The sequence below is a fragment of the Bison bison genome, unplaced genomic scaffold (assembly GCF_000754665.1).
Source record: "Bison bison bison isolate TAMUID 2011002044 unplaced genomic scaffold, Bison_UMD1.0 scf7180017864325, whole genome shotgun sequence".
Lineage (NCBI taxonomy): Eukaryota > Metazoa > Chordata > Mammalia > Artiodactyla > Bovidae > Bison > Bison bison.
The window spans coordinates 1,994,805-2,015,216 of NW_011494897.1; the positions used below are offsets into that span (position 1 = coordinate 1,994,805).

The following is a 20,412-nucleotide window of genomic DNA, read 5'->3' on the forward strand; positions in this document are numbered from 1 at the left end:
GCATGTGGTTAGTGACTGTTCTTTAAACAGAGCAATTATAGTACAATTTTTTAGTAACTTTTCCAGTTCTGTCTCTACTTACCATGTTCTCTTATTCGTTTCAATAGTTAGTATATTTAACATATACTGACCGCTAGCCCATACCCCTCTGCCTTTGTGTTTTCAGATCTGCTTGTAAAACACTGGACATCGGTGCTTAGGTAGTGATTGGAATTAAATGCTGTCTTCTCTTTTTCCTCTTCTGTTAAAGGATCAAGTAGATACAGCCGTACAAGAACTCCTTCAGCTGAAAGCACAGTACAAGTCTCTGACGGGAGTAGAGTATAAGCCTGTCTCTGCCACTGGGGCTGAGGAGAAAGATAAGAAAAAGAAAGAAAAAGAAAATAAATCTGAAAAGCAGAATAAGCCTCAGAAGCAAAATGACAGCCAAAAGAAAGATTCCTTTAAAACCCAAGGAAGTGGGCTGTCAGCAAATGGAACAGGGGAAGGACAAGGGCCTAAGAAGCAGACCAGGTAATAAAACGGAAACTTCAGTTGAAGTGAAACAAAGTTTTAGATGAATTCAACTTTTAATTATTGAAAAAAAACTTCTTTTTGGTTAGTTTGACTATCACATTAAATTGGAGAATGCTAAATGTATAATGTCAGCAGATAGCTTCTGTTCATTTTCTGTCCTCCACTGTCTCAAGGGCCTAAGAATATGTTACCTAAATGGTAACACATTCATTTGCTTGGTTCAAGAATCTTACAATATAAAAAGTTCAGCGAAGTCTCACTCCTATGCTTGTTTCCCATTTTCCCAGTTCCTCCTACCACCGTAATGAACTGGTCACCACTGTTACTGTTCTTCTCTATCCATCAAGAGATTTTCATTTGCTTACACAAGTAAAAACAAATACATATATATGTATGTATTTTGGGAAAAGACCCTGATGCTGGGAAAGATTGAAGGCAAAAGGAGAAGGGCGACAGATGAGATGGTTGGGTAATGTCACTGACTCAATGAATATGAGTTTGAGCAAGCTCCGGGAGACAGTGGAGGACAGGGAAGCCCAGTCGGTATACTGTGATCTACGGAATTGCAGAGTTGGCTATCCGCAACTTAGTGACTGAACAGCAAAAATGTTATTTTTTTCTCTTTTTCCTCCCTTTAACACAATTGTTAACCTAACTATACATATTGTTTTGTACTTTAGCAGATTTTTCAAATGAAAATCTTTTGTGAGGACTAAATGAGAACTTCATTTGAAATAGGTTTTTAAAATGGTTGGTTAAATATGAAACAAACGTGGTTTAAAGATGACACCCGCTGTGGAATAGACAGTGTTACGATATTTCCAATCCATGTGAACAATAAGATTTCTCCATTATCCCCATCCCAAAATTAGTGTGAACTCTATGTGAGGTTTTCTCGAAGCTAAACTTAAGCTAAGCTGATGTTAGCAGCTACTACTTAGAGATACTTTGGTGTTAAGATTTTTTTAGCTGAATTTCAAATCTTGCCTCTCATCTCTCATGGCATACACGGAAGGTCTCCTTAAACCAGAGAATACAACTGTGACTTTTCTTGCGCATCGACTGGGTGATTAGAATTATAGAATAGTAGAGGTGAGAACAGAACATTTTACCTTTTACCTTCTGACTGCTTGTGAAAGGGCCAGACTTCACGTAGACATTTTGCTGAGATGTGTCAAAGTGAGAAATGGACAATTCAAATGTAAATACATTCAGCTTTTAAGCCAGTAAGCCAATAAACTAAAAAGATGGACCTTTTATAAGACGTAACTATTGGGTAGACTTTCTGTGTGAATTTTTAAGACTGCAGTTTGCTGAATAATTGTCAGTGTTTCAATAAAAAGATTATTGCCTAGAATAGTTTTTTATTGTAGACCTAATTTATTTTGGAAGCATCTATTTCTGTGACTTTTATTGACTGAAGTTAAAAACTTTAGAACATGTAAGGATATATATGCACACACACATATACACATTTATGTATTGACATATGTATATACATATACCCATTGTTTTTTACTATTTACAGGTGCTTACAGTGAGACACTGATGTTACTCTAATTTATCTGGATTGAGATTGGCAGAAACTTCTTTTTATTTTTTAGTGAGAATAAATTCTGTCTTTACTACAAATTAGTAGTAATTTATAAAGAACTTACAAGGTAACTTATAAAGAACTTTGTAAAAGGAACGTCTGCATTAAAATCATAGCTTTTGGTTAGGCTTAGCTTTCCTAATTTTTGTGGACAGTATCACACTACCCTTTAAGAAATGACTTAACTACTTTCTAGGATAAAAATATAGGGATGAATACAGAAGAGATACAAACAGAGAAATAACTCATACTGAAGAAAAACAAGCCATTTTGAAGTTTCGGGGTTTATTTCTATTGAGCCTCAAAGCAGTTGCTGGATGAAGAGATTTATATTTTATTTTTTATATCTACAGGTTGGGTCTTGAGGCCAGAAAAGAAGACAGTCTTGCAGATTGGTATTCTCAAGTGAGTATGGGCTCAGTTGATTTCTTCTTTTAAATTTCTCAAAGGCTACTTACAATTAGATTCTAAAATCCAGATACAGAGTAATAATATATAATGCCTTTAGTAATCCATAGTATAGTCATGTAGCGTGTCAGTTTTCAAAGCGTGCCCACAGAAAGTATTGAACCGAGAAGTAGATCTATGAGATAGTCATTATTTTATTTTTGTTTTGTTTTTTGGTGAGGTGAAAGTCTTAGTCCAAAGTAACAAAACAGTAAAACAGCGGAAGCAAGTTAGAATGCAAGTCTTATGACCTTAGAGCACTCTTGTTTCTTAGAAGGATCTAGAAAGATCCATCTTACATGCACATTAAGAGGATTTACCAGCAAGGAAAGCCTCCAGACTTAAAGCTTGACTGTCATACTCTCGGCACTTACACTGTAATTTTGGTTCAATTTAGGCTTCATAGAATGTATTTTTCTTTTAAAAAGGTCATCACAAAGTCAGAAATGATTGAATACTATGATGTAAGTGGCTGCTATATCCTTCGTCCCTGGGCATATTCCATTTGGGAATCCATCAAGGACTTTTTTGATGCTGAGATCAAGAAACTCGGTGTTGAAAACTGCTATTTCCCCATGTTTGTGTCTCAAGGTGCATTAGAGAAAGAGAAGACTCATATTGCTGACTTTGCTCCTGAGGTAAATTAGCCTGCTTTATCTATTTTTGCAGTTTTCTCTTATAAAGTCAGAAGTATATTTTCAATTCACACTTGAATAGTAATTTAAAAGACAGGTTACAGCAGTCAACTTAGAGAAATGTAAAGCCATTTAAAAAAATTATATTTCTTTCATCAGTGTAAATCATGATTCTTTTTACATTAATTAACTGGCTTTTACCTTTTAGTAAAAATTATAAATACAGTATAAATTATAATTTATAAATTATAACATTATGATTTTATATTATAAAATATAAAAATTATAAAGACAGTAAATACTTTTTCTCATGGTGAACAGTAGTGGTTATTTTAACTTGCTTAATTGATATAGCAAAACTTGAAATAAAATTTGCCTACATCTGTGTTCTTTCTCTAAAGTGCTGTTTTAAAAATGTATGAAAAATGATTTTATGTTGCTAGGTTGCTTGGGTGACAAGATCTGGCAAAACAGAGTTGGCAGAACCAATTGCCATTCGTCCTACCAGTGAAACAGGTGAGGGTGGGCGTTGGAACGCAGGAGAAAAGCTCATTGAACATTAGAGACAGCTTCCAGAGTTGAGTTTCACCTTTTATTTTGTGATATTTGTAATTCCTGTTGATGATACAAAGTTTAATGAATGTTGATAAAGATGAGTGCAGATATGAGTGGCATAGAATTTTGTTCTCTGACAGTATGCTTTGTGGAGCTCTTTGTCATCCAGATAAAATTTTTTTTTTTTTTTAAAAACACTTGTATCATTTTTCATTTCATGCTATAATTTTTCAGAACTTCCCATGGAGTTTTATTCTTGGAATTGATTATAAAATTGCAAACACTAGTGTTTTATGCCCTATTGACTTGAAATTAGTCATTTTCAGGTTACATTTATATAGAGTTTTTATAGGGTAATAAGTGATTTCATTTACACCTTGTATTATTCTCACAATGGTGTAGTTAGGAAAGTAGAGACAGCTACTGTTATCTCCACTTTGCAGGTTAAAGAAAAACAAGTTCTCTGATGGGATAAATGGTTTTCCTAAAACTACACATAATAAATGGGAATACCGCTTGGAAAGTTCGAGCCTTTGGGCTTGTTAGTGTCTTCCAAAGTGGTTATCTATCTTTAGAGCTAGAGATTGTTTGCTCTTTATTTGATACTTTCAGTGATACTCTTAATAATGATGCATTATTAAAATTATGACACCAGCTTTTTTTTTTCACAAGGCAGATTGGCAAAGTTTTCTTTTTGTTTTATTAATTGTAGATAATCCTGAATAGGCTATGATAAGACAAGTGTCTTCACTTAAATTAGCAGTTCATGGCAAGAGCTTTCAGACTCTGGGTAGACACAGCAGATAGATTTAATGTAAAGTTTGGTAGCTGCTGCATGTAGCAGGTTATTTAACTTCTCTAAGCTCAACTTCCACATTTTCAGTATTGAGATGATATTTATTTCATGGGTTGAATGTGAGGATTGAACAGTGTAATAAATGCAAACAACTTAATATACAACATAGTATATACTGTAAGATGTTCACTTAATGTCTAGAAACAAAACACTGAGAAGTTGTCAAATGTAAATCTCATTGTGAAGAACATAAAATACGGTCAAGTTTTTCCTTGACTAATCCATTTTCTGAACTACAGTACCGCTCACTCACCTGCACAGACACAGCTCTTTAGTTCCTATTATGTTGCTGGTTTATGGTACAGCCTGCAAGGGGAACGACTGACTGCCCATGCTTCCCTGTGTCTTTTCAGTAATGTATCCTGCATATGCGAAGTGGGTGCAGTCCCACAGGGACCTGCCCGTGAAGCTCAACCAGTGGTGCAACGTGGTGGTAGGTCACTCCCATCTTACAGTTCTTCATTCTTCTTCTTAGCCATTAAAAAAAACACACACAACACATGTTTTTTCTTACTTTTAGATTCAAAGGATTGGGAATATGAAAGCATTTTTGAAATATTGATATTTTGGATCACAGTTAGGATTTCTGATTGCTTACCACATAAAGTTGTCACTAAAAATTGAAAAGCTCTAACGAGCAGACCGTGTTCTTGTCTCTTCCAGCGCTGGGAGTTCAAGCACCCTCAGCCTTTCTTACGTACCCGTGAATTCCTCTGGCAGGAAGGGCACAGTGCCTTTGCTACGTTTGAAGAGGCAGCAGAAGAGGTATAAAAGTTGTGTTCCATGTTAATTCTGTTCTGATTCTTTGTCCAGACTATGCATTCCACCCCCTCCCCAAGCTGTGAGTAATGCAGTGCTATCTACATCGTAGTAATCATTCAGTAAATAAGTTGAAATTTGGTCTGACTTGAAATGACATTATAAGACAGCTTTCTGGTATAAATTGTTTGTTCCTTAAAATTTACATATCACCTCTTAACATTAAAAGCAGGTTAATTCAAATATGTTAATGTTAGTTGCTCAGTCATGTCTGACTCTATGCAACCCCATGGACTGTGGCTCACCAGGCTCCTCTGTCCATGTTTTTATCGTGGCAAGAATATGGGAGTGGGTTGCCTGCCATTCCCTTCTCCAGAGGATTCTTCCTGATCCAGGGACTGAACCTGGATCTTCTGCATTGCACGCAGGTTCTTTACTGTCTGAGCATGAACTTAAGGAACTGCATATTGAAATTTTATTAATAAACATACTGCTTTAAATTTTCAGATGAAAATAGTTTTGGACTTCAGTGTATAGAATAAATTATTATAATATCATGGGTGAAATTAATTATTCTTCAGGATGTCTTCACCCAGGTTACTGTGTATCTTTTATAAGCATTCATTTTTCTCTTATATTCTAAATTTATGTATATTAAAAAATTATTCTAAAACAGATAACTAATGAGAACCTACTGTATACCTCAGGGGACCTTATTCAGTGCTCTGTGGTGATCTAAATGGGAAGGAAAAAGAGGAAATAGTACAGCTGATTCTCTTTGCTGTACAATAGAAGCTAATGCAACATTGTAAAGCAATTATACTCCAATAAAAATTAATTTAGAAAAATGTTCCATTTCTTTGAGTTCTGCTTTGTCTCTCTTAATGAATTTACACTGGCTGCTTTAACCTTTCCAAGAAAAAAGATTTTTGTTGTTTGAAGTGCTTTCCCCACCACAGTTAGTTTTAAATAGTACAGTTTTTATAGATCTATAACCAATAAATATAGCATAAATTTGAACACTTTTACATTTAACATGTTACAGGTTTTGCAGATACTTGACTTATATGCTCGGGTATATGAAGAACTCCTGGCAATTCCTGTTGTAAAGGGAAGAAAGACTGAAAAGGAGAAATTTGCAGGAGGAGATTACACCACTACAGTGGAAGCATTTATATCTGCCAGTGGAAGAGCTATCCAGGTATCAGTCTGCCACAGGGGATTCCTAGGGGACTGAAAGCACAGCCATGGCCAATCTGAGAAGTTTCTTCTGCCATCAGAGAAGTAGACTCTTAAAAAAATATATAAATATCACATGCTTCTAGGTCGTGTTATAATTTCAGGCCAATCTGTCCCATTCCCCCCGAATCTCCAATGTCAGTTAAGTCAAGCTTGTATCCTGAATTACCAGAGCATGGATATATTTTTTTAAACCTTTGTAATTAAAGTTACTCCTATGAAAGGGTCTGCCTTACAGCAGAAGAGGTATAATAGTTGTCTTCTGTATTAATTCTGATAGAATTTTTTTTTTAACTAATCTTAGTCTTTTTTGTATCAGTTATGCTTTAAAAACTCATTTAACATAAAAAGGGAAGATAAAGCAGATCTAGTGCCATGCTAAGGTGTGTGGTCTTAACAGTAGTTATTTCAAAGGCAAAATGGGTTGTTAAAAGATGTGTTTCTCTATTTTAGGGAGCAACATCACATCATTTAGGACAGAATTTCTCTAAAATGTTTGAAATCGTTTTTGAAGATCCAAAGACAGCAGGAGAGAAGCAGTTTGCCTATCAGAACTCGTGGGGCCTGACAACTCGAACTATTGGCGTGATGACCATGGTTCATGGGGACAACGTGGGCTTAGTGTTACCGCCCCGTGTCGCCTGTGTTCAGGTAAGCAAAGTATTCCTGGTCATCATTTCTTTTATAAAATTCAAGCCATATTTAGTGAAGAAAATTGAAAACTGTGCTTTTCTGGATGTCATTCAGGTAGGTTTTGCTGATATGGAAACAACACAGAATACAGTCTAGATTTCAGTGTTGTGTAACTATGTGTATTATTCATGTTACTGTTTTCTACCCTTTAAAATTTTCTACCTACTTTATAAAACTTCTAGAAATTATTTTTTGAAATGATTTATAATAGGTTAAATGAGAAACAAAAATGCATTCATCATGGACAGACAATATGCAGCTCATTGCTAGATATTCTGTGTAGACCACAGAAGTTGACTGCTGTGAAGATTTATGGCCACTAGGAGGTTTTGATTTGTGAGTGCTAGGTGGTGATTGTGAATTCATTACTTTTGTATGATGCTGCTTTGTACAAATTTGTAATATCACGCTGGATTCTAGGTGGTGGTTATTCCCTGTGGCATCACAAATGCACTTTCTGAAGAAGACAGAGATGCTCTACTTGCAAAATGCAGTGATTATCAAAGGCGGTTACTCAGTGTCAATATTCGAGTTCGAGTTGATTTGCGAGATAATTACTCACCAGGTTGGAAATTCAATCACTGGGAACTCAAGGTAAAGTCTTCCGTTGCATATTTTACTCCCACTCTCCCAATTGGAATTTTGTTGTTTGAATAAAAATGACCTTGAAGACCTTGTTTATGGTTAACAAACCCCCTATGGTTGTTACTAAAACGTTTATATCAAGGATTCATAAAATAAGTTATTTCAATAGTAAGACTATCAGAATCATGGTGCATGGACATCAACTGTTAATAGCTGTCATTGGTGCAGCTAATCAGAGAGTAATTTCACACCACAGTTTAACAGTGGTGTGTTCATTCTTACTTTGTATATTCAAGTCTAGTCTAAATTCTGGTTTAATGTTTTTGATTTAACTTTTATTGCACAGTCATTAATAGGTGATCTGTGTTCTTTATTCTATTTTTCAGACTTCTGAGATTTAACTTTTTCTTAATGATGAAACAGGAAATCTTGTTAGAACTAGCAGTTAGGAGTCAAGAATTTATAAACTCATATTACAGGCAGTGGATGGGAAGAGGTAGTGAAGTTGCAGGTTCAAGCTTTCAAATATGCAGTCTTAGCCATACTGGGATTATTCAGTATTAATGCATGTTGGGTTCCCAAAGTTGCTCATCTTTATCTCTTTATTTGTCTTAAATGGCCCCTCAGATAAATCTCTGCTGAAGGATAGTAGTTACATTGATGCTGCTTTCCTTTTGTGATATACTTTTTCCTTTACATACTCTCCTACCTTTAATAAAGACTTTAAAGTTGTGTAAATTTCCCTTTAATTGCAGTCTTTTTTACTTACTTGGAAATAGCAAGTGTGTGATTTCAGTAATACCTTCTCTAAACCCATTTGTACTTGCCCAAGGTACCAAAAAGAAACTTATCCCTTGCTACTAACTGGACTGAAAGGTAAAAAATAGTCCTCCACGCCTGTGGGCCTCTCCTTTGCCTTCCTCTGGTCTGTCCCAGCCCTCCCTTGCCCAGGATAGGATGGAGTCCTAGTGCGTTTTTATTGTCATGTCTTTTTAGTTTCTTTTAATCAGGAGTAGTTCCTCAGCCTTTCATTGTCATCCATGGTATTTACATTTTTGTAATTATAGGTCAGTTATTTTATAGAACGTTCTTCTGTTTTGATGATTACTCATTAATTTTTGCCTTCTCCAGTAGCTTTTCTTCTCTCTTCCTGCTGAGGGTAGTCTCCCACTTTTGATTTTCTGATTTTCTGCACTGATTTTTATTATTTGTATGCATGCCTTAATTACTCTGCAAAACATGAAGCTTCTTCAGGACAGGATCTCTTTCTTATTCATCTTTTAAAATATCATTGCACTTAACACTGTTTCTTAACGCATGTTTCAGTTCAGTTCAGTTCAGTCTCTCAATCATGTCTGACTCTTTGCAACCCCATGAGCTGCAGCGTGCCAGGCCTCCCTGTCCAACACCAACTCCCAGAGTCCACCCAAACTCATATCCATTGAGTCGGTGATGCCATCCAACCATCTCATCCTCTGTTGTCCCCTTCTCCTCCTGCCCTCAATGTTTCCCAGCATCAGGGTCTTTTCAAATGAGTTAGCTCTTCACATCAGGTGGCCAAAGTATTGGAGTTTCAGCTTCAACATCAGACCCTCCAATGAACACCCAGGACTGATCTCCTTTAGAATGGACTGGTTGGATCTTCTTGCAGTCCAAGGGACTCCCAAGAGTCTTCTCCAACACCACACTTCAAAAGCATTAATTCTTCGGTGCTGGACTTTCTTTATAGTCCAACTCTCACATCCATACATGACCACTGGAAAAACCATAGCCTTGACTAGACAGACCTTTGTCGGCAAAGTAATGTCTCTGCTTTTTAATATGCTGTCTAGGTTGGTCATAACTTGCCTTCCAAGGAGTAAGCGTCTTTTAATTTCATGGCTGCAGTCACCATCTGCAGTGATTTTGGAGCCCCCAAAAATAAAGTCTCTTACTGTTTCCATTGTTTCCCCATCTATTTGCCATGAGGTGATGGAATCAGATGCCATAATCTTATTTTTCTGAATGTTGAGCTTTAAGCCAGCTGTTCATGGGGTTCTCAAGTCAAGAATACTGAAGTGGTTTGCCATTCCCTTCTCCAGTGGACCGCATTCTGTGAGACTTCTCCCCTATGACCCGTCCGTCTTGGGTGGCCCCACACGGCATAGCCTAGTTTCACTGAGTTAGACAAGGCTGCGGTCCATGCATGTATACATTCATCCAATGTATACATTGGATGAATAAAGGGAAACAATAAAATAATGTGAAAGTATACAGTATTTTGTTCCAGAGAATTGTTATTTTATAAAGTAAGTCTTCTCTAGGGGGTAAATCTTTTTTTTCTAGAGTAAAATTTACATTTTTTCGTTTGGCTTTGGTTTGGGGGACGACTGATCAGCTGAACTGTGTAGACAGGCTCCTAATTTAAATTCAAAATGATTATAGAGGATCATTCACTCAAAAAAGGAAAATGTGTTAAAGTTTTATTTGTCAGGAAGTTTCTAGCCCCTAAAAGTGGGCTCTCTCTTAAGCCTTAATCCACTCAGAGCAAAGTCATTATGTGGTTTCACAAGGATTGAACATCCACAAGGCTTAAACTTGCATATGCTCCTTAAGCTCCTTTGTAAAAACCCTGGGCTCCTGGGGAGTGGTTCTTTAGTCCCAGGACCAGCAGCTCAGCATCACGGGAGAACTTGGTGAAAGTGAAGGGAGAAGTCACTCAGGCATGTCCGACTCTTTGTGCTCCCATGGATTGTAGCCTGCCAGGTTCCTCTGTCCATGGAATTCTCCAGGCAAGAATACTGGAGTGGGTAGCCAGTTCCCTTCTCCAGGGGATCTTCCCAACCCAGGGATAGAACCCACGTCTCCCGCATTGCAGGTGGATTCTTTATCATCTTAGAACTTGATAGGATTACAAATTCTCGGGCCACATCCCTGGACCTACTGAGATCAGAAACTCAGGTGGCGGAGCCCAGCAGTATGTGCTTTGACAAGTCCTTCAGTAATTCTGATGCTCAAGGTAGAGCAGCCAGAGCCAGGGCCTTCCCACCAAAGCACACCATGTGCCATGAATGAGTCCAGGATGTGCCAAGGAGCCCACTGTGTTTACCCCCGTGTGCCATGCAAGTGTGATTTTCCATGTGTGCTGTTATGTGAGAGAAGTTAGGAGCACCGAGCTGGACAGCTGCCCTCCTGTTTCCCCATTAAACTCTTTCCCAGCTCAGAGCCACTTGGGCAGTAGCTTCATCCTTAGGTTTATGCCTTCTCATTGGAATAGGTTTTTGAAGTATATCAGGAATATTACCTTCTCTTTAAAGTGGTTTGCATCTGTCTTTGTGTTTCGGATATTTATGATTTATAGTAGGTAAAGCCATGACATCAGTCTGTTTATTCAATTGGAGATGTGCATGTGTCATTTTTCACTGCTTTTTTGTTTTCTAGGGAGTCCCGATTAGACTTGAAGTTGGGCCACGTGATATGAAGAACTGTCAGTTTGTAGCTGTCAGACGAGACACTGGAGAAAAGCTGACAATTGCTGAAAATGAGGCTGAGACGAAGCTTCATGCTATTTTGGAAGACATTCACATTAACCTCTTCACCCGGTCAGTCTCTTAGAGTTGCTTGTGCCTCCCGTCTTCTCATTGTGCTCAGCCTTTGAGATCTCTACCAAGGAATCCGTGATTGCCCCCATGGGAAGTCATCTTTCCCTCCGAACTCCCATGGTTCTTAATTGGCCTTTCTCTTTGGTTTTTTGACTCATATTGTGGTTATCTTCTATATGCTTTCTGCTCCCTGTTGGGTTTGGAGTGATGGACTATCTGTCCCTTTGACTGATTTGGGTTCATTTTAGATCCAAGCTTTTATGATACATCAGATTTGAGGTGCAGAAGCACTGATTCTCAGTTGTTGGGTACACATTAGCAGCACCTGGGGAGCTTTTCAAACTACCTGTGCCTGGGACCCTCCCCGAGAGGTGTTAATTTAATTGGCCTAGGGGGCCTGGCGGAGAAGGCAATGGCACCCCACTCCAGTACTCTCCCTAGAAAACAAAAAAGCAGTGAAAAACTGGAGCCTGGTAGGCTGCAATTCATGGGGTCGCTAAGAGTCGGACACGACTGAGCAACTTCACTTTCACGTTTCACTTTCCTCCATTGGAGAAGGAAATGGCAACCCACTCCAGTATTCTTGCCTGGAGAATCCCAGGGATGAGGGAGCCTGGTGGGTTGCTGTCTGTGGGGTTGCACAGAGTTGGACACAACTGAAGTGACTTAGGAGCAGCAGCAGAGAGCCTGGCACCTTGAGTAGTAATCGCCCTCTGGTGGTGATAATATGTCACCAAGGCTAAGAACCTCCTGAAGGGGGTTGGGTGATGGGAAGGCTTGAGGCTGCCCTGACCTCTGGAGAGGAGACTTTTAGAATCACAGATCTCAAGGCACAGGCACCAGAAGATGGGGGGCCTATGTGTGGCACCTTATTTTCTTTCCTGTCCACCTGAAGCAGAGAGGAAGACCTGTGGCCACTGGGGATAGAGGCTCAGTTTGGGGTGGGGGGCCTTGCCTGCACCTTCCTCGTTTACCCTCTAATACCTGTGTCCGATTCATGTTCATCTTCCGTAAATCTTGCACATAAGGAGTGAATCAGTTTTGTCCTTGGCTTTGGTGCTTTTATGTGATGGTAGGCAAGTGAACTTGCTTTTGTTGGCTGGCTTGCCTTAAAATGCGAATGATAATAACGTCTCTTGAGGTTGACTTTCATGGATTTATTTGGCCAACAAATGCATAATTCATGTGAAGTTCATCTGAACTCAGAACAGGAGATACTGTCAGAGACACAAGATTAGAAAGCTGCCTGTCCTCGTTGCTGTCACCTGAATAGTGCTCTCAGCGCAATGATTCTTCTCCAGAGATTCTCTTCAGAGTCACCTGGGAGCTTTGGGAACAGAAAAATACCTGGACCTTATACCTGGAGACTCTTATTCATAGTTTATTAAGATAGATTCTGCTCATCTGTATTGTTAACATGCTCTGTGTGATCCAGATGTACATCCCTGGTTGGAAAAGACACTGCTTTAATGGCTAAAAAAACAGGACTTTTTTATTGACATTTTTAAAAATTTTAATTAGAGGCTAATTACTTTATAATATTGTGGTGGGTTTTACCATACATTCACATGAATCTGCCACGGGTGTACATGTGTCCCCCATCCTGAACCCCCCTCCACCTCCCTCCTCATCCCATCCCTCAGAGTCATCCCAGTGCACCACCCCTGAGCACCCTGTCTCATGCATCAAACCTGGACTGGTGATCTGTTTCACATATGATAATATACATGTTTCAGTGCTATTCTCTCAAATCATCGCACCCTCACCTTCTTCCACAGAGTCCAAAAGTCTGTTCTTTACATCTGTGTATTGACATTTTAATTCAGTAAATTTATTAGTGTAAGTTGCTTACATTAATAGTGTATTTTTTTTCCTTCCTTAAGGCTTCAGCCTTGGAAGTGGCATATTCCTTTCTGTATCTCATTGGCTGTAACTTAGTCACTTGGGCCCACCCACCTCACTGCAAAAAAGTCAGAAGAAAGGGAAACAGATTTGGTGGACAGCAAATAGTCATGGTCAGGGTTCCCACAGTCTAGCCCTGAGGTTCAGAAAAGAAACATATGCCATCTCTTCATTGATCCCCACCCGTGAGTGCTCCTCGTGTGATGTGTGACTGTGAGTGTGGAAGAGAATAATATTTATTTCATTTCTGGAAGGTGAGGTTCTTACAGAAGACTTACAGAGTATGTGAAAATAGCTTGAATAATATATATTTATGTGTTTTTCCTGTTTTAAACATTTTCATGCCTTTGTGTTTGATTCTCACAACAATTTGATATGGTGGTTAGAAGAGTATTTTTCCAATTTTGTGTAAGGGAAAACTAAGACCAGAGAAGTTTAAATAATAACCTAGACTCTGGTAGGTAATAAGTGGTAAAGCCAGGAGTTAGAATATTGATCAGTAGATATTTAATGACTATGACAAAAGTAATTGTTATCTGCATGTGCTTGGCAAATTTTTTAATGTTTCCAGTAATGCAGTGATGAGCTAACTAATAGCTAGGGATGAAGTTCACTGACTGTCACTGCTGGAGACAAAGTTGAGGTTCATGTTGAATTCGTCTCAATTCTAAGTTGTTATTCTTTCATTAAATTATGCCATTAAAAAAACTGTCATATTAGTAAGAAAAAATATGTATTCACTTCTAATTCTGGGTAGCCTGTGGCTCAGTGGTAAAGAATCTGCCTGACAGTGCAGGAAACGCAGGAGATGCGGGTTTGATCCCTGGGTCGGGAAGATCCCCTGGAGGAGGAAATGGCAACCCACTCCAGTATTCTTGCCTGGAAAATCCCATGGTCAGAGGAGCCTGGCAGGCTACCATCCATGGGGTTGCAGAGAGTGGGACACAACTGAACTAACATGTGCTTTAGTTTATTAGTAAGAAAAAATATGTATTCTAATTACTTGATAGGGCTTCTGAAGACCTTAAGACTCATATGGTTGTGGCTAATACAATGGAGGACTTCCAGAAGGAGCTTGATTCTGGGAAGGTAAGAGAATTCTGAAAATCTTTTAATATAAACGTATTTCAGTGAGTGGTATTTTAAGACCATTAAATTTATGTATCATGTTAATCCCTTTTCCAAAGCCTGTCACATAAAAGGTTTATATATTATTCAGCCTCTGGTTTCCATTGATTTTGCTATAGCAGTAAAATATTCTGTTATTTTTGGATAACACTGTGAACTGATTTTATAACAGCTTTCTCTCATGTTCATTAGGCTCACTGAATGAGTTTCATTCTCTGTGATCCCTAATATTTTCATTATTGAAAAATTTCATTTTGTTTTCTCAGCTTAAGTTCCTAAAGTAAACATTGTTTTAGTTTTAGAAATCTAATGGGCAGATTCCTAAAATAAGGAATGCCTGTTTCTGATCTCTCACTGTTTGTACTTACCCAGATCTTAATTGATTGATCTTTCTGAATAATGAGTGAAAAATATCACTCATTTCTAAGCCTGTTTTTGAGAATGAGTGGGTACTACTGGATTCCATAAAACTGCACGGGTTTTCCTAATGGCTCTTTAAGGTTTTATCAGTTTTGTGTGCTCTGTATATGCACATGTTCCCAGCCAAAACTTAATTTTCATAAAGAAGAGGTTTCAGTTTGTAAAATTATTAATTACTGGAATGAATCACTTATGAACTTTAGTATTCTGGTATACATGTTTACTTATACAGCCTGTTCTGTGTCCCCAGATTATAAATGAGAAAGCCACAGGCCAGAGTCTAAATGAATTACCCCAAGCCATACAACAGCAGGCCTAGTATTAGAATTAATACTAATTAGGGTCTCTCTTCTGATTCAGCTTAATGTACTTTTTCTCTGTATCTTTTTAAAAAATTCATCCTGAGTGTATAAGACAAGATTTTAGTTGGTTGTGATCATTGACCTCTTAATATGTCTGTCAGTTTACTAATCTGAAAAATAAGTACAAAATAGTATCAAAATCCCCTTCTGATCTATAATTCTATAGTATTTAGCCTTCTATTATTCTTGGTTTTTTGCCTTAGTAATCTTCCACCTTTCTGATTTCCATCGTTTGTCACTTGACTTCAAACATATTTCAGATTTCTATTTCTTCTAGCCTTTTTGCCTGAGAATGGACACTGTGTATATTTTTTCTTCCACTGTGATTTATTTACATTTTCATAATTTTTTTGTTCCATAAAGTATTGAATTTTATGATTTCCTTTATTATAGAAATATGGTAGTCATTCTTACAGTAAAGTCTATTAAAGACATTGCATAAGAGTTAATAAATCAATAGAGTAACTTATCAGTTAATCCATTGCTTTCAAAGAAATGAATCTCAGCAGATATTAGTGGAATCATATTCTAATATTAGATAAGCTGTTGGAGACATTTCAACATCTGTCCTGAACCAGAATACAGTATTTTGGTTGTATGTCCAAAGATCACAGAGAGACCAAAACAACTGTTGTTTCTTGTATTCAGTAGTCAGTTTCATCTCCCATCTCACCTCTTGTTGGTCAGCTTAGCTATGTTGACTGACTGTCAAGCAAGCTTTGAAGCTATGGTAAATAAAATTGGATTTACTGGGAGGGAAGAAGGAGGAAGGGATCTTTGGAACTTGAATGTAAGTGAGAGTTTGATTTTCTACCCTTCCTTGTTGGTATAAATGAAAAAAATTTTTTTTATATATCTGATTTGTAGGACTTGATTTTAGTAAATTTTTCCAAGGAGGTGGTCTTCATTGAATGAAAAATAGATGTCATTTATATGTAACATATACTTGTTACTGTTGACATAAATATATCTTTAATTTGTTGATCATTATTTCTATTATTACATTACTGTTTCTCATCAGTAACATTTCTGCTGAAGAGTTCAAGAAACTATATATTGCAAAAGATTTTGTCTTTTTAAAATATAGATGTAGAAAAAATGAAAGATAAAAAGGTAAAAACCTTTCTATGGCTGAATAAATCACCTAAAAGTGTGTATTCTCCTTTCACATTAATAAATTATGTGCATAAATAATAAGAAATTTCAGATCTTATCAAAAGCTTTGAGGCTAAAAAGAATTGAATCTTTTGGTTTTTGTTTTTCACAAAAGTATCATTTATGAGTCCAAATACATCTAATAACAACTTTGGTTGAATTTGCTTACATGCTTTACCATTTTAAATTAAAAAAATTTTTTTTAGAAATACCTTTCCAAGTCTTAGTGATTTTTTTTCTTAGTGCAAAGAAATAAGACTATTGTAAAATTTGTTAATATTATAAAAAAATATAGCTTTGTGTTGTACATTAACAAAAATAAAATTTCTAAGAAACTAAATTTAAATTTATTGCAGTTTTTGTAATTGGGTTAGTATTTATATCATAGCATAATTAGAGACTGATTAAGGTTTTCCCCCTACTCTGTCTTCTAGAATAAATTTTAAGAAATACTTTTAAGAATGTTCCATTTTTTCATGCTTTTTGTTTGTATAAATGCTAATGATTTAGTAAGTTTCAATACAGGGAATTAACTTTGTTAGTTCAGCTCTTATGTCTGTAGGTTTGTTTTTTCTTCTGTTTTCATTGCAGAGTTTCTACATTTAGATTTTACATTAATTATTTATATATCCAATAATTAATTTTATATTGTTTGTATATAAAATTAAAATTATATACTTAATTATATGAACTTCCTTGGTGGCTCAGGCAGTAAAGAATCTGCCTGCAATGCAGAAGACCTGGTTTCCATCCCTGGGTCAGGAAGATCCCCTGGAGAAAATGGCTACCCACTCCAGTATTCTTGCCTGGAGAATCCCATAGACAGAGGAGCCTGGTGGGCTGCAATCCATGGGGTCACAAAGAGTTGCACAGGACTGAGCAACTCACACTTTGTTTCACTGAAAATCAGTTTACTATTTGTCTTCTCCATCCTCCTGATAACCTTGGAGCCAGGTAGAGCAGGCGGCAGTGCAGATTTGAAATGAGGATGCTTTGAAATTCACTTTTTGTTCCTTCTCTTCAGCACTATGTTGCAGCCAGTTTATTTGGTCATTTAAGTGTATTACAAAGATGTCTTTGTTATGGGCCGATGTTACATAAAGTGTGGGTTTGGGATAGTGGAAAATATTGCTTTCCTATCTCGGGCATCTCTGAGCAAAGTTCTTAGCAGGTTTGCAAGGTGTCATGGCCTGAAAAGGGCTGGGGGGCCTGTCCTTTTTGCTTGCAGGTTTAATGCAAAACTCAAATGTTCCTTTTATAGAATGGAAGGAGTTGTAAATACTGAACATTTTTTTTCTTGTTAGATTGCTCAGATTCCATTCTGTGGGGAAATTGACTGTGAAGATTGGATCAAAAAGACCACTGCCAGGTAAGATAATTATGTTTAACAGATAAAACCTATGAGGTATTGCAATGAAAAAGAATAGAAATGCATGGTATAAACGAATGGATTTTTTATTTGTTTTTGATTCAGGGATCAAGATCTTGAGCCCGGTGCTCCTTCAATGGGAGCTAAAAGCCTGTGCATCCCCTTCAAACCACTCTGCGAGCTGCCGCCGGGAGCCAAGTGCGTGTGTGGAAAGAACCCTGCCAAGTACTACACCTTGTTCGGTCGTAGTTACTGAGGCATACAACAAAACCCCAGCTTCGACCCTCCTCACTTTTTAAAAAAAGAACTGATACTAATCTTCCCAGATAGAGACAGTTTTATGATTTTTTTAAAAATAGAAGTTCTAAAAGGAAGTCACATGAGACAAATACCTATTCTTATGCCTAAATCAACAGTGGAAAAAAAACTTTTCTGTAACCAGCCCCAGTAATAAATATCATGAACTAATACTGTTTCATGTATTCATTTGTTTCTGAAATACCTTAATTCTATGCCACAGTTATTCTAACCGTTCTGCTCCATGTAGCCCTCTTGTTTCAGACCTTGCACCACCAATTTCCCATTTCTTCCGTGTTGGAGTGCTTCCTTTTCGTAACTCCTTGGAATATTAAAATTGCCCTTAAGCTTTCTGTTTAAAAAGTAAAATACAACCACAGATGTCCCAAAAGAGATTTCTCTTGAAATCTGTTGAAATTTCTTCCTGATTACTGTGGGGTCTTTAAAATACCACTCATGATTTACTAGAGTGGTAAGCCCTCCTCACCTCTACTTCCAACTTTGTGCTTTTACTCACTCACCCTGCTTCTGCGCCTGCCCACCCCCTTCCCCACCCCGCACACTTCTGTTCTCACAGAGGTCACACTGCCACTTCTGCCCAAGCTGACTTCTTAGTTCCTTGTCTTACCACATCTCACTGCTTTAGCTCTGCTGCTAGAAAACGTTGCTCTTTTTTTTCCCCCCACTAAAATCACTCTCTCAATTTGCCTTTTTGCTTTTGGCTCTTCTTTCTTTTCTTTTAAAAATATATTTTATTATTCTTTGGTTGTGCTGGGTCTTCGTTGCTGCGCTCAGGCTTTCGTTGCAGTGAGCGGAGGCTGTTCTTTGTTGCATTGCTCAGGCTGCTTGTTGCGGGGGCTATTCTTGTTGTGCAGCCTGGGCTTTAGTAGTTGTGCGTGGCTCTACGGTGTGCAGGTTTCAGTAGTTGCATCACACAGGCTCAGTAGTAGTGTCTCATGGGCTGTAGAGCAACTGGCTCAGAAGTTGTGGTGCCCTGACTTAGTTGCCCTGCAGCATATGGGACATTCCCAAACCAGGGATAGAACCCATCCGTGTCCCCTGCATTGGCAGGCAGATTCCTATCCACTGTGCCACCAGGAAAGTCCGTGTTTTTCTTAGTCATGTGTCTTCCACTGGCTTCCTTTCCTTGGCCTGCTTGGTAAGACATTGGTGTGCTGTGTCCATACTTGGCCCTCTTATTCTTTTAAGAATTATTTTTTTTTAATTTAACATTTTTAGTCTTTACTGAACTTGTGGACCATTTTTAGTCTCTACTGAACTTGTTAAAATATTGTTTCTGTTTTGTGTTTTGGTTTTTTGGCTGAGAGGCATGTGGCATCTTCACTCCCCTACCAGGGATCTGTCCTGTATCCCCTGCTTTGGAAGGCGGAGTCTTAACCACTGGATTGCCAGGGAACTCCCTGGTTACTCTCCTGTTCTTTAATCAGCCTCATCTCATCCTGTGGTTTCAAGTAGCATTAATAGGATGATGACTCCCAACGGTTTTCTCTCCCAGACTGAGCTTTAGCCCTCCATCCCAACTGCATGTTGGGTTTTCTTGAGTGTTGGATCAACATTTCAGGTCAACCTGTCTCAAAAACCTCATTTCACTCTACTCCCAGACCTGTTCCTCCTACATACAGTATTTCCTGCCTGAAAGATTAGCATTACGAAAATGGACTTAGTCACTTAAACTAGAACCCCGAGAGTCCTCCTGGTTGGCTTCTCCAGCACCTCTTCAGCCACACTTAGTTGGCTGTGAAACCTATTCCTGTTACCTCTGATGTCTCTTGGGTCCCTCCTTTCAGCATCAAGGTCACCTTTTCACCTGTTCCCTCTTACACTGATCACTCTGCTGCCTCCAGTTTTGTCTCCAGGCCAGACTATTGCACATTCCCACAGGTGTTTTTTTCCTTTTTCCTAAAGTACAGTATGTTGAGACTTTTTTTTCCCCCTTAAAATCCTCTCATAGCTCACCATTGCTAACAGGTTAATAAAATGTAGTCTCTTTCCGTTCAGCCTACCTGTCTAGTCTCCTTTTTAATCAGTCTAGTAGAGTCCTTTGCAACCTAACCATTTGGGATTCCCTATAAACCACACGCTATTTCTCACTTCTGGCCCTTTGCCTGCAATGCCTTTCATTCCCCATTTCTTGTCTACTTGGTTTATCTCATTTCAGAGCCCTGCTCCATCTAATATGTTATCCCACTTGGTGGTGATAAATATAAAGGGAAAAGTTTCCAAAAAAGGACTTGAAATTTGAGCTGTGCTTTGAAGGGTGAGTAGAATTTTAATAAGCAGAAGAGGAAGGACAATCTA

At 38.0% G+C, this 20,412-nt stretch overlaps 1 protein-coding gene across 1 annotated transcript in view; it reads left to right on the forward strand.

Annotated features, from left to right (window-relative positions):
• EPRS (glutamyl-prolyl-tRNA synthetase) overlaps positions 1–18,264 on the forward strand; it is a 64,866-nt gene extending 46,602 nt beyond the window's left edge. The window contains exons 20-32 of the mRNA XM_010853268.1: positions 251–513; positions 2,464–2,515; positions 2,986–3,195; positions 3,636–3,708; positions 4,957–5,036; positions 5,267–5,368; positions 6,408–6,563; positions 7,055–7,252; positions 7,715–7,888; positions 11,300–11,460; positions 14,373–14,451; positions 17,732–17,796; positions 17,902–18,264. Of these exons, the coding sequence (XP_010851570.1) occupies positions 251–513; positions 2,464–2,515; positions 2,986–3,195; positions 3,636–3,708; positions 4,957–5,036; positions 5,267–5,368; positions 6,408–6,563; positions 7,055–7,252; positions 7,715–7,888; positions 11,300–11,460; positions 14,373–14,451; positions 17,732–17,796; positions 17,902–18,052 (1,764 nt within the window). The 3' untranslated portion in view covers positions 18,053–18,264. The remainder of the gene's footprint in view (positions 1–250; positions 514–2,463; positions 2,516–2,985; positions 3,196–3,635; positions 3,709–4,956; positions 5,037–5,266; positions 5,369–6,407; positions 6,564–7,054; positions 7,253–7,714; positions 7,889–11,299; positions 11,461–14,372; positions 14,452–17,731; positions 17,797–17,901) is intronic.
• The last annotated feature ends 2,148 nt before the right edge of the window (positions 18,265–20,412 follow it).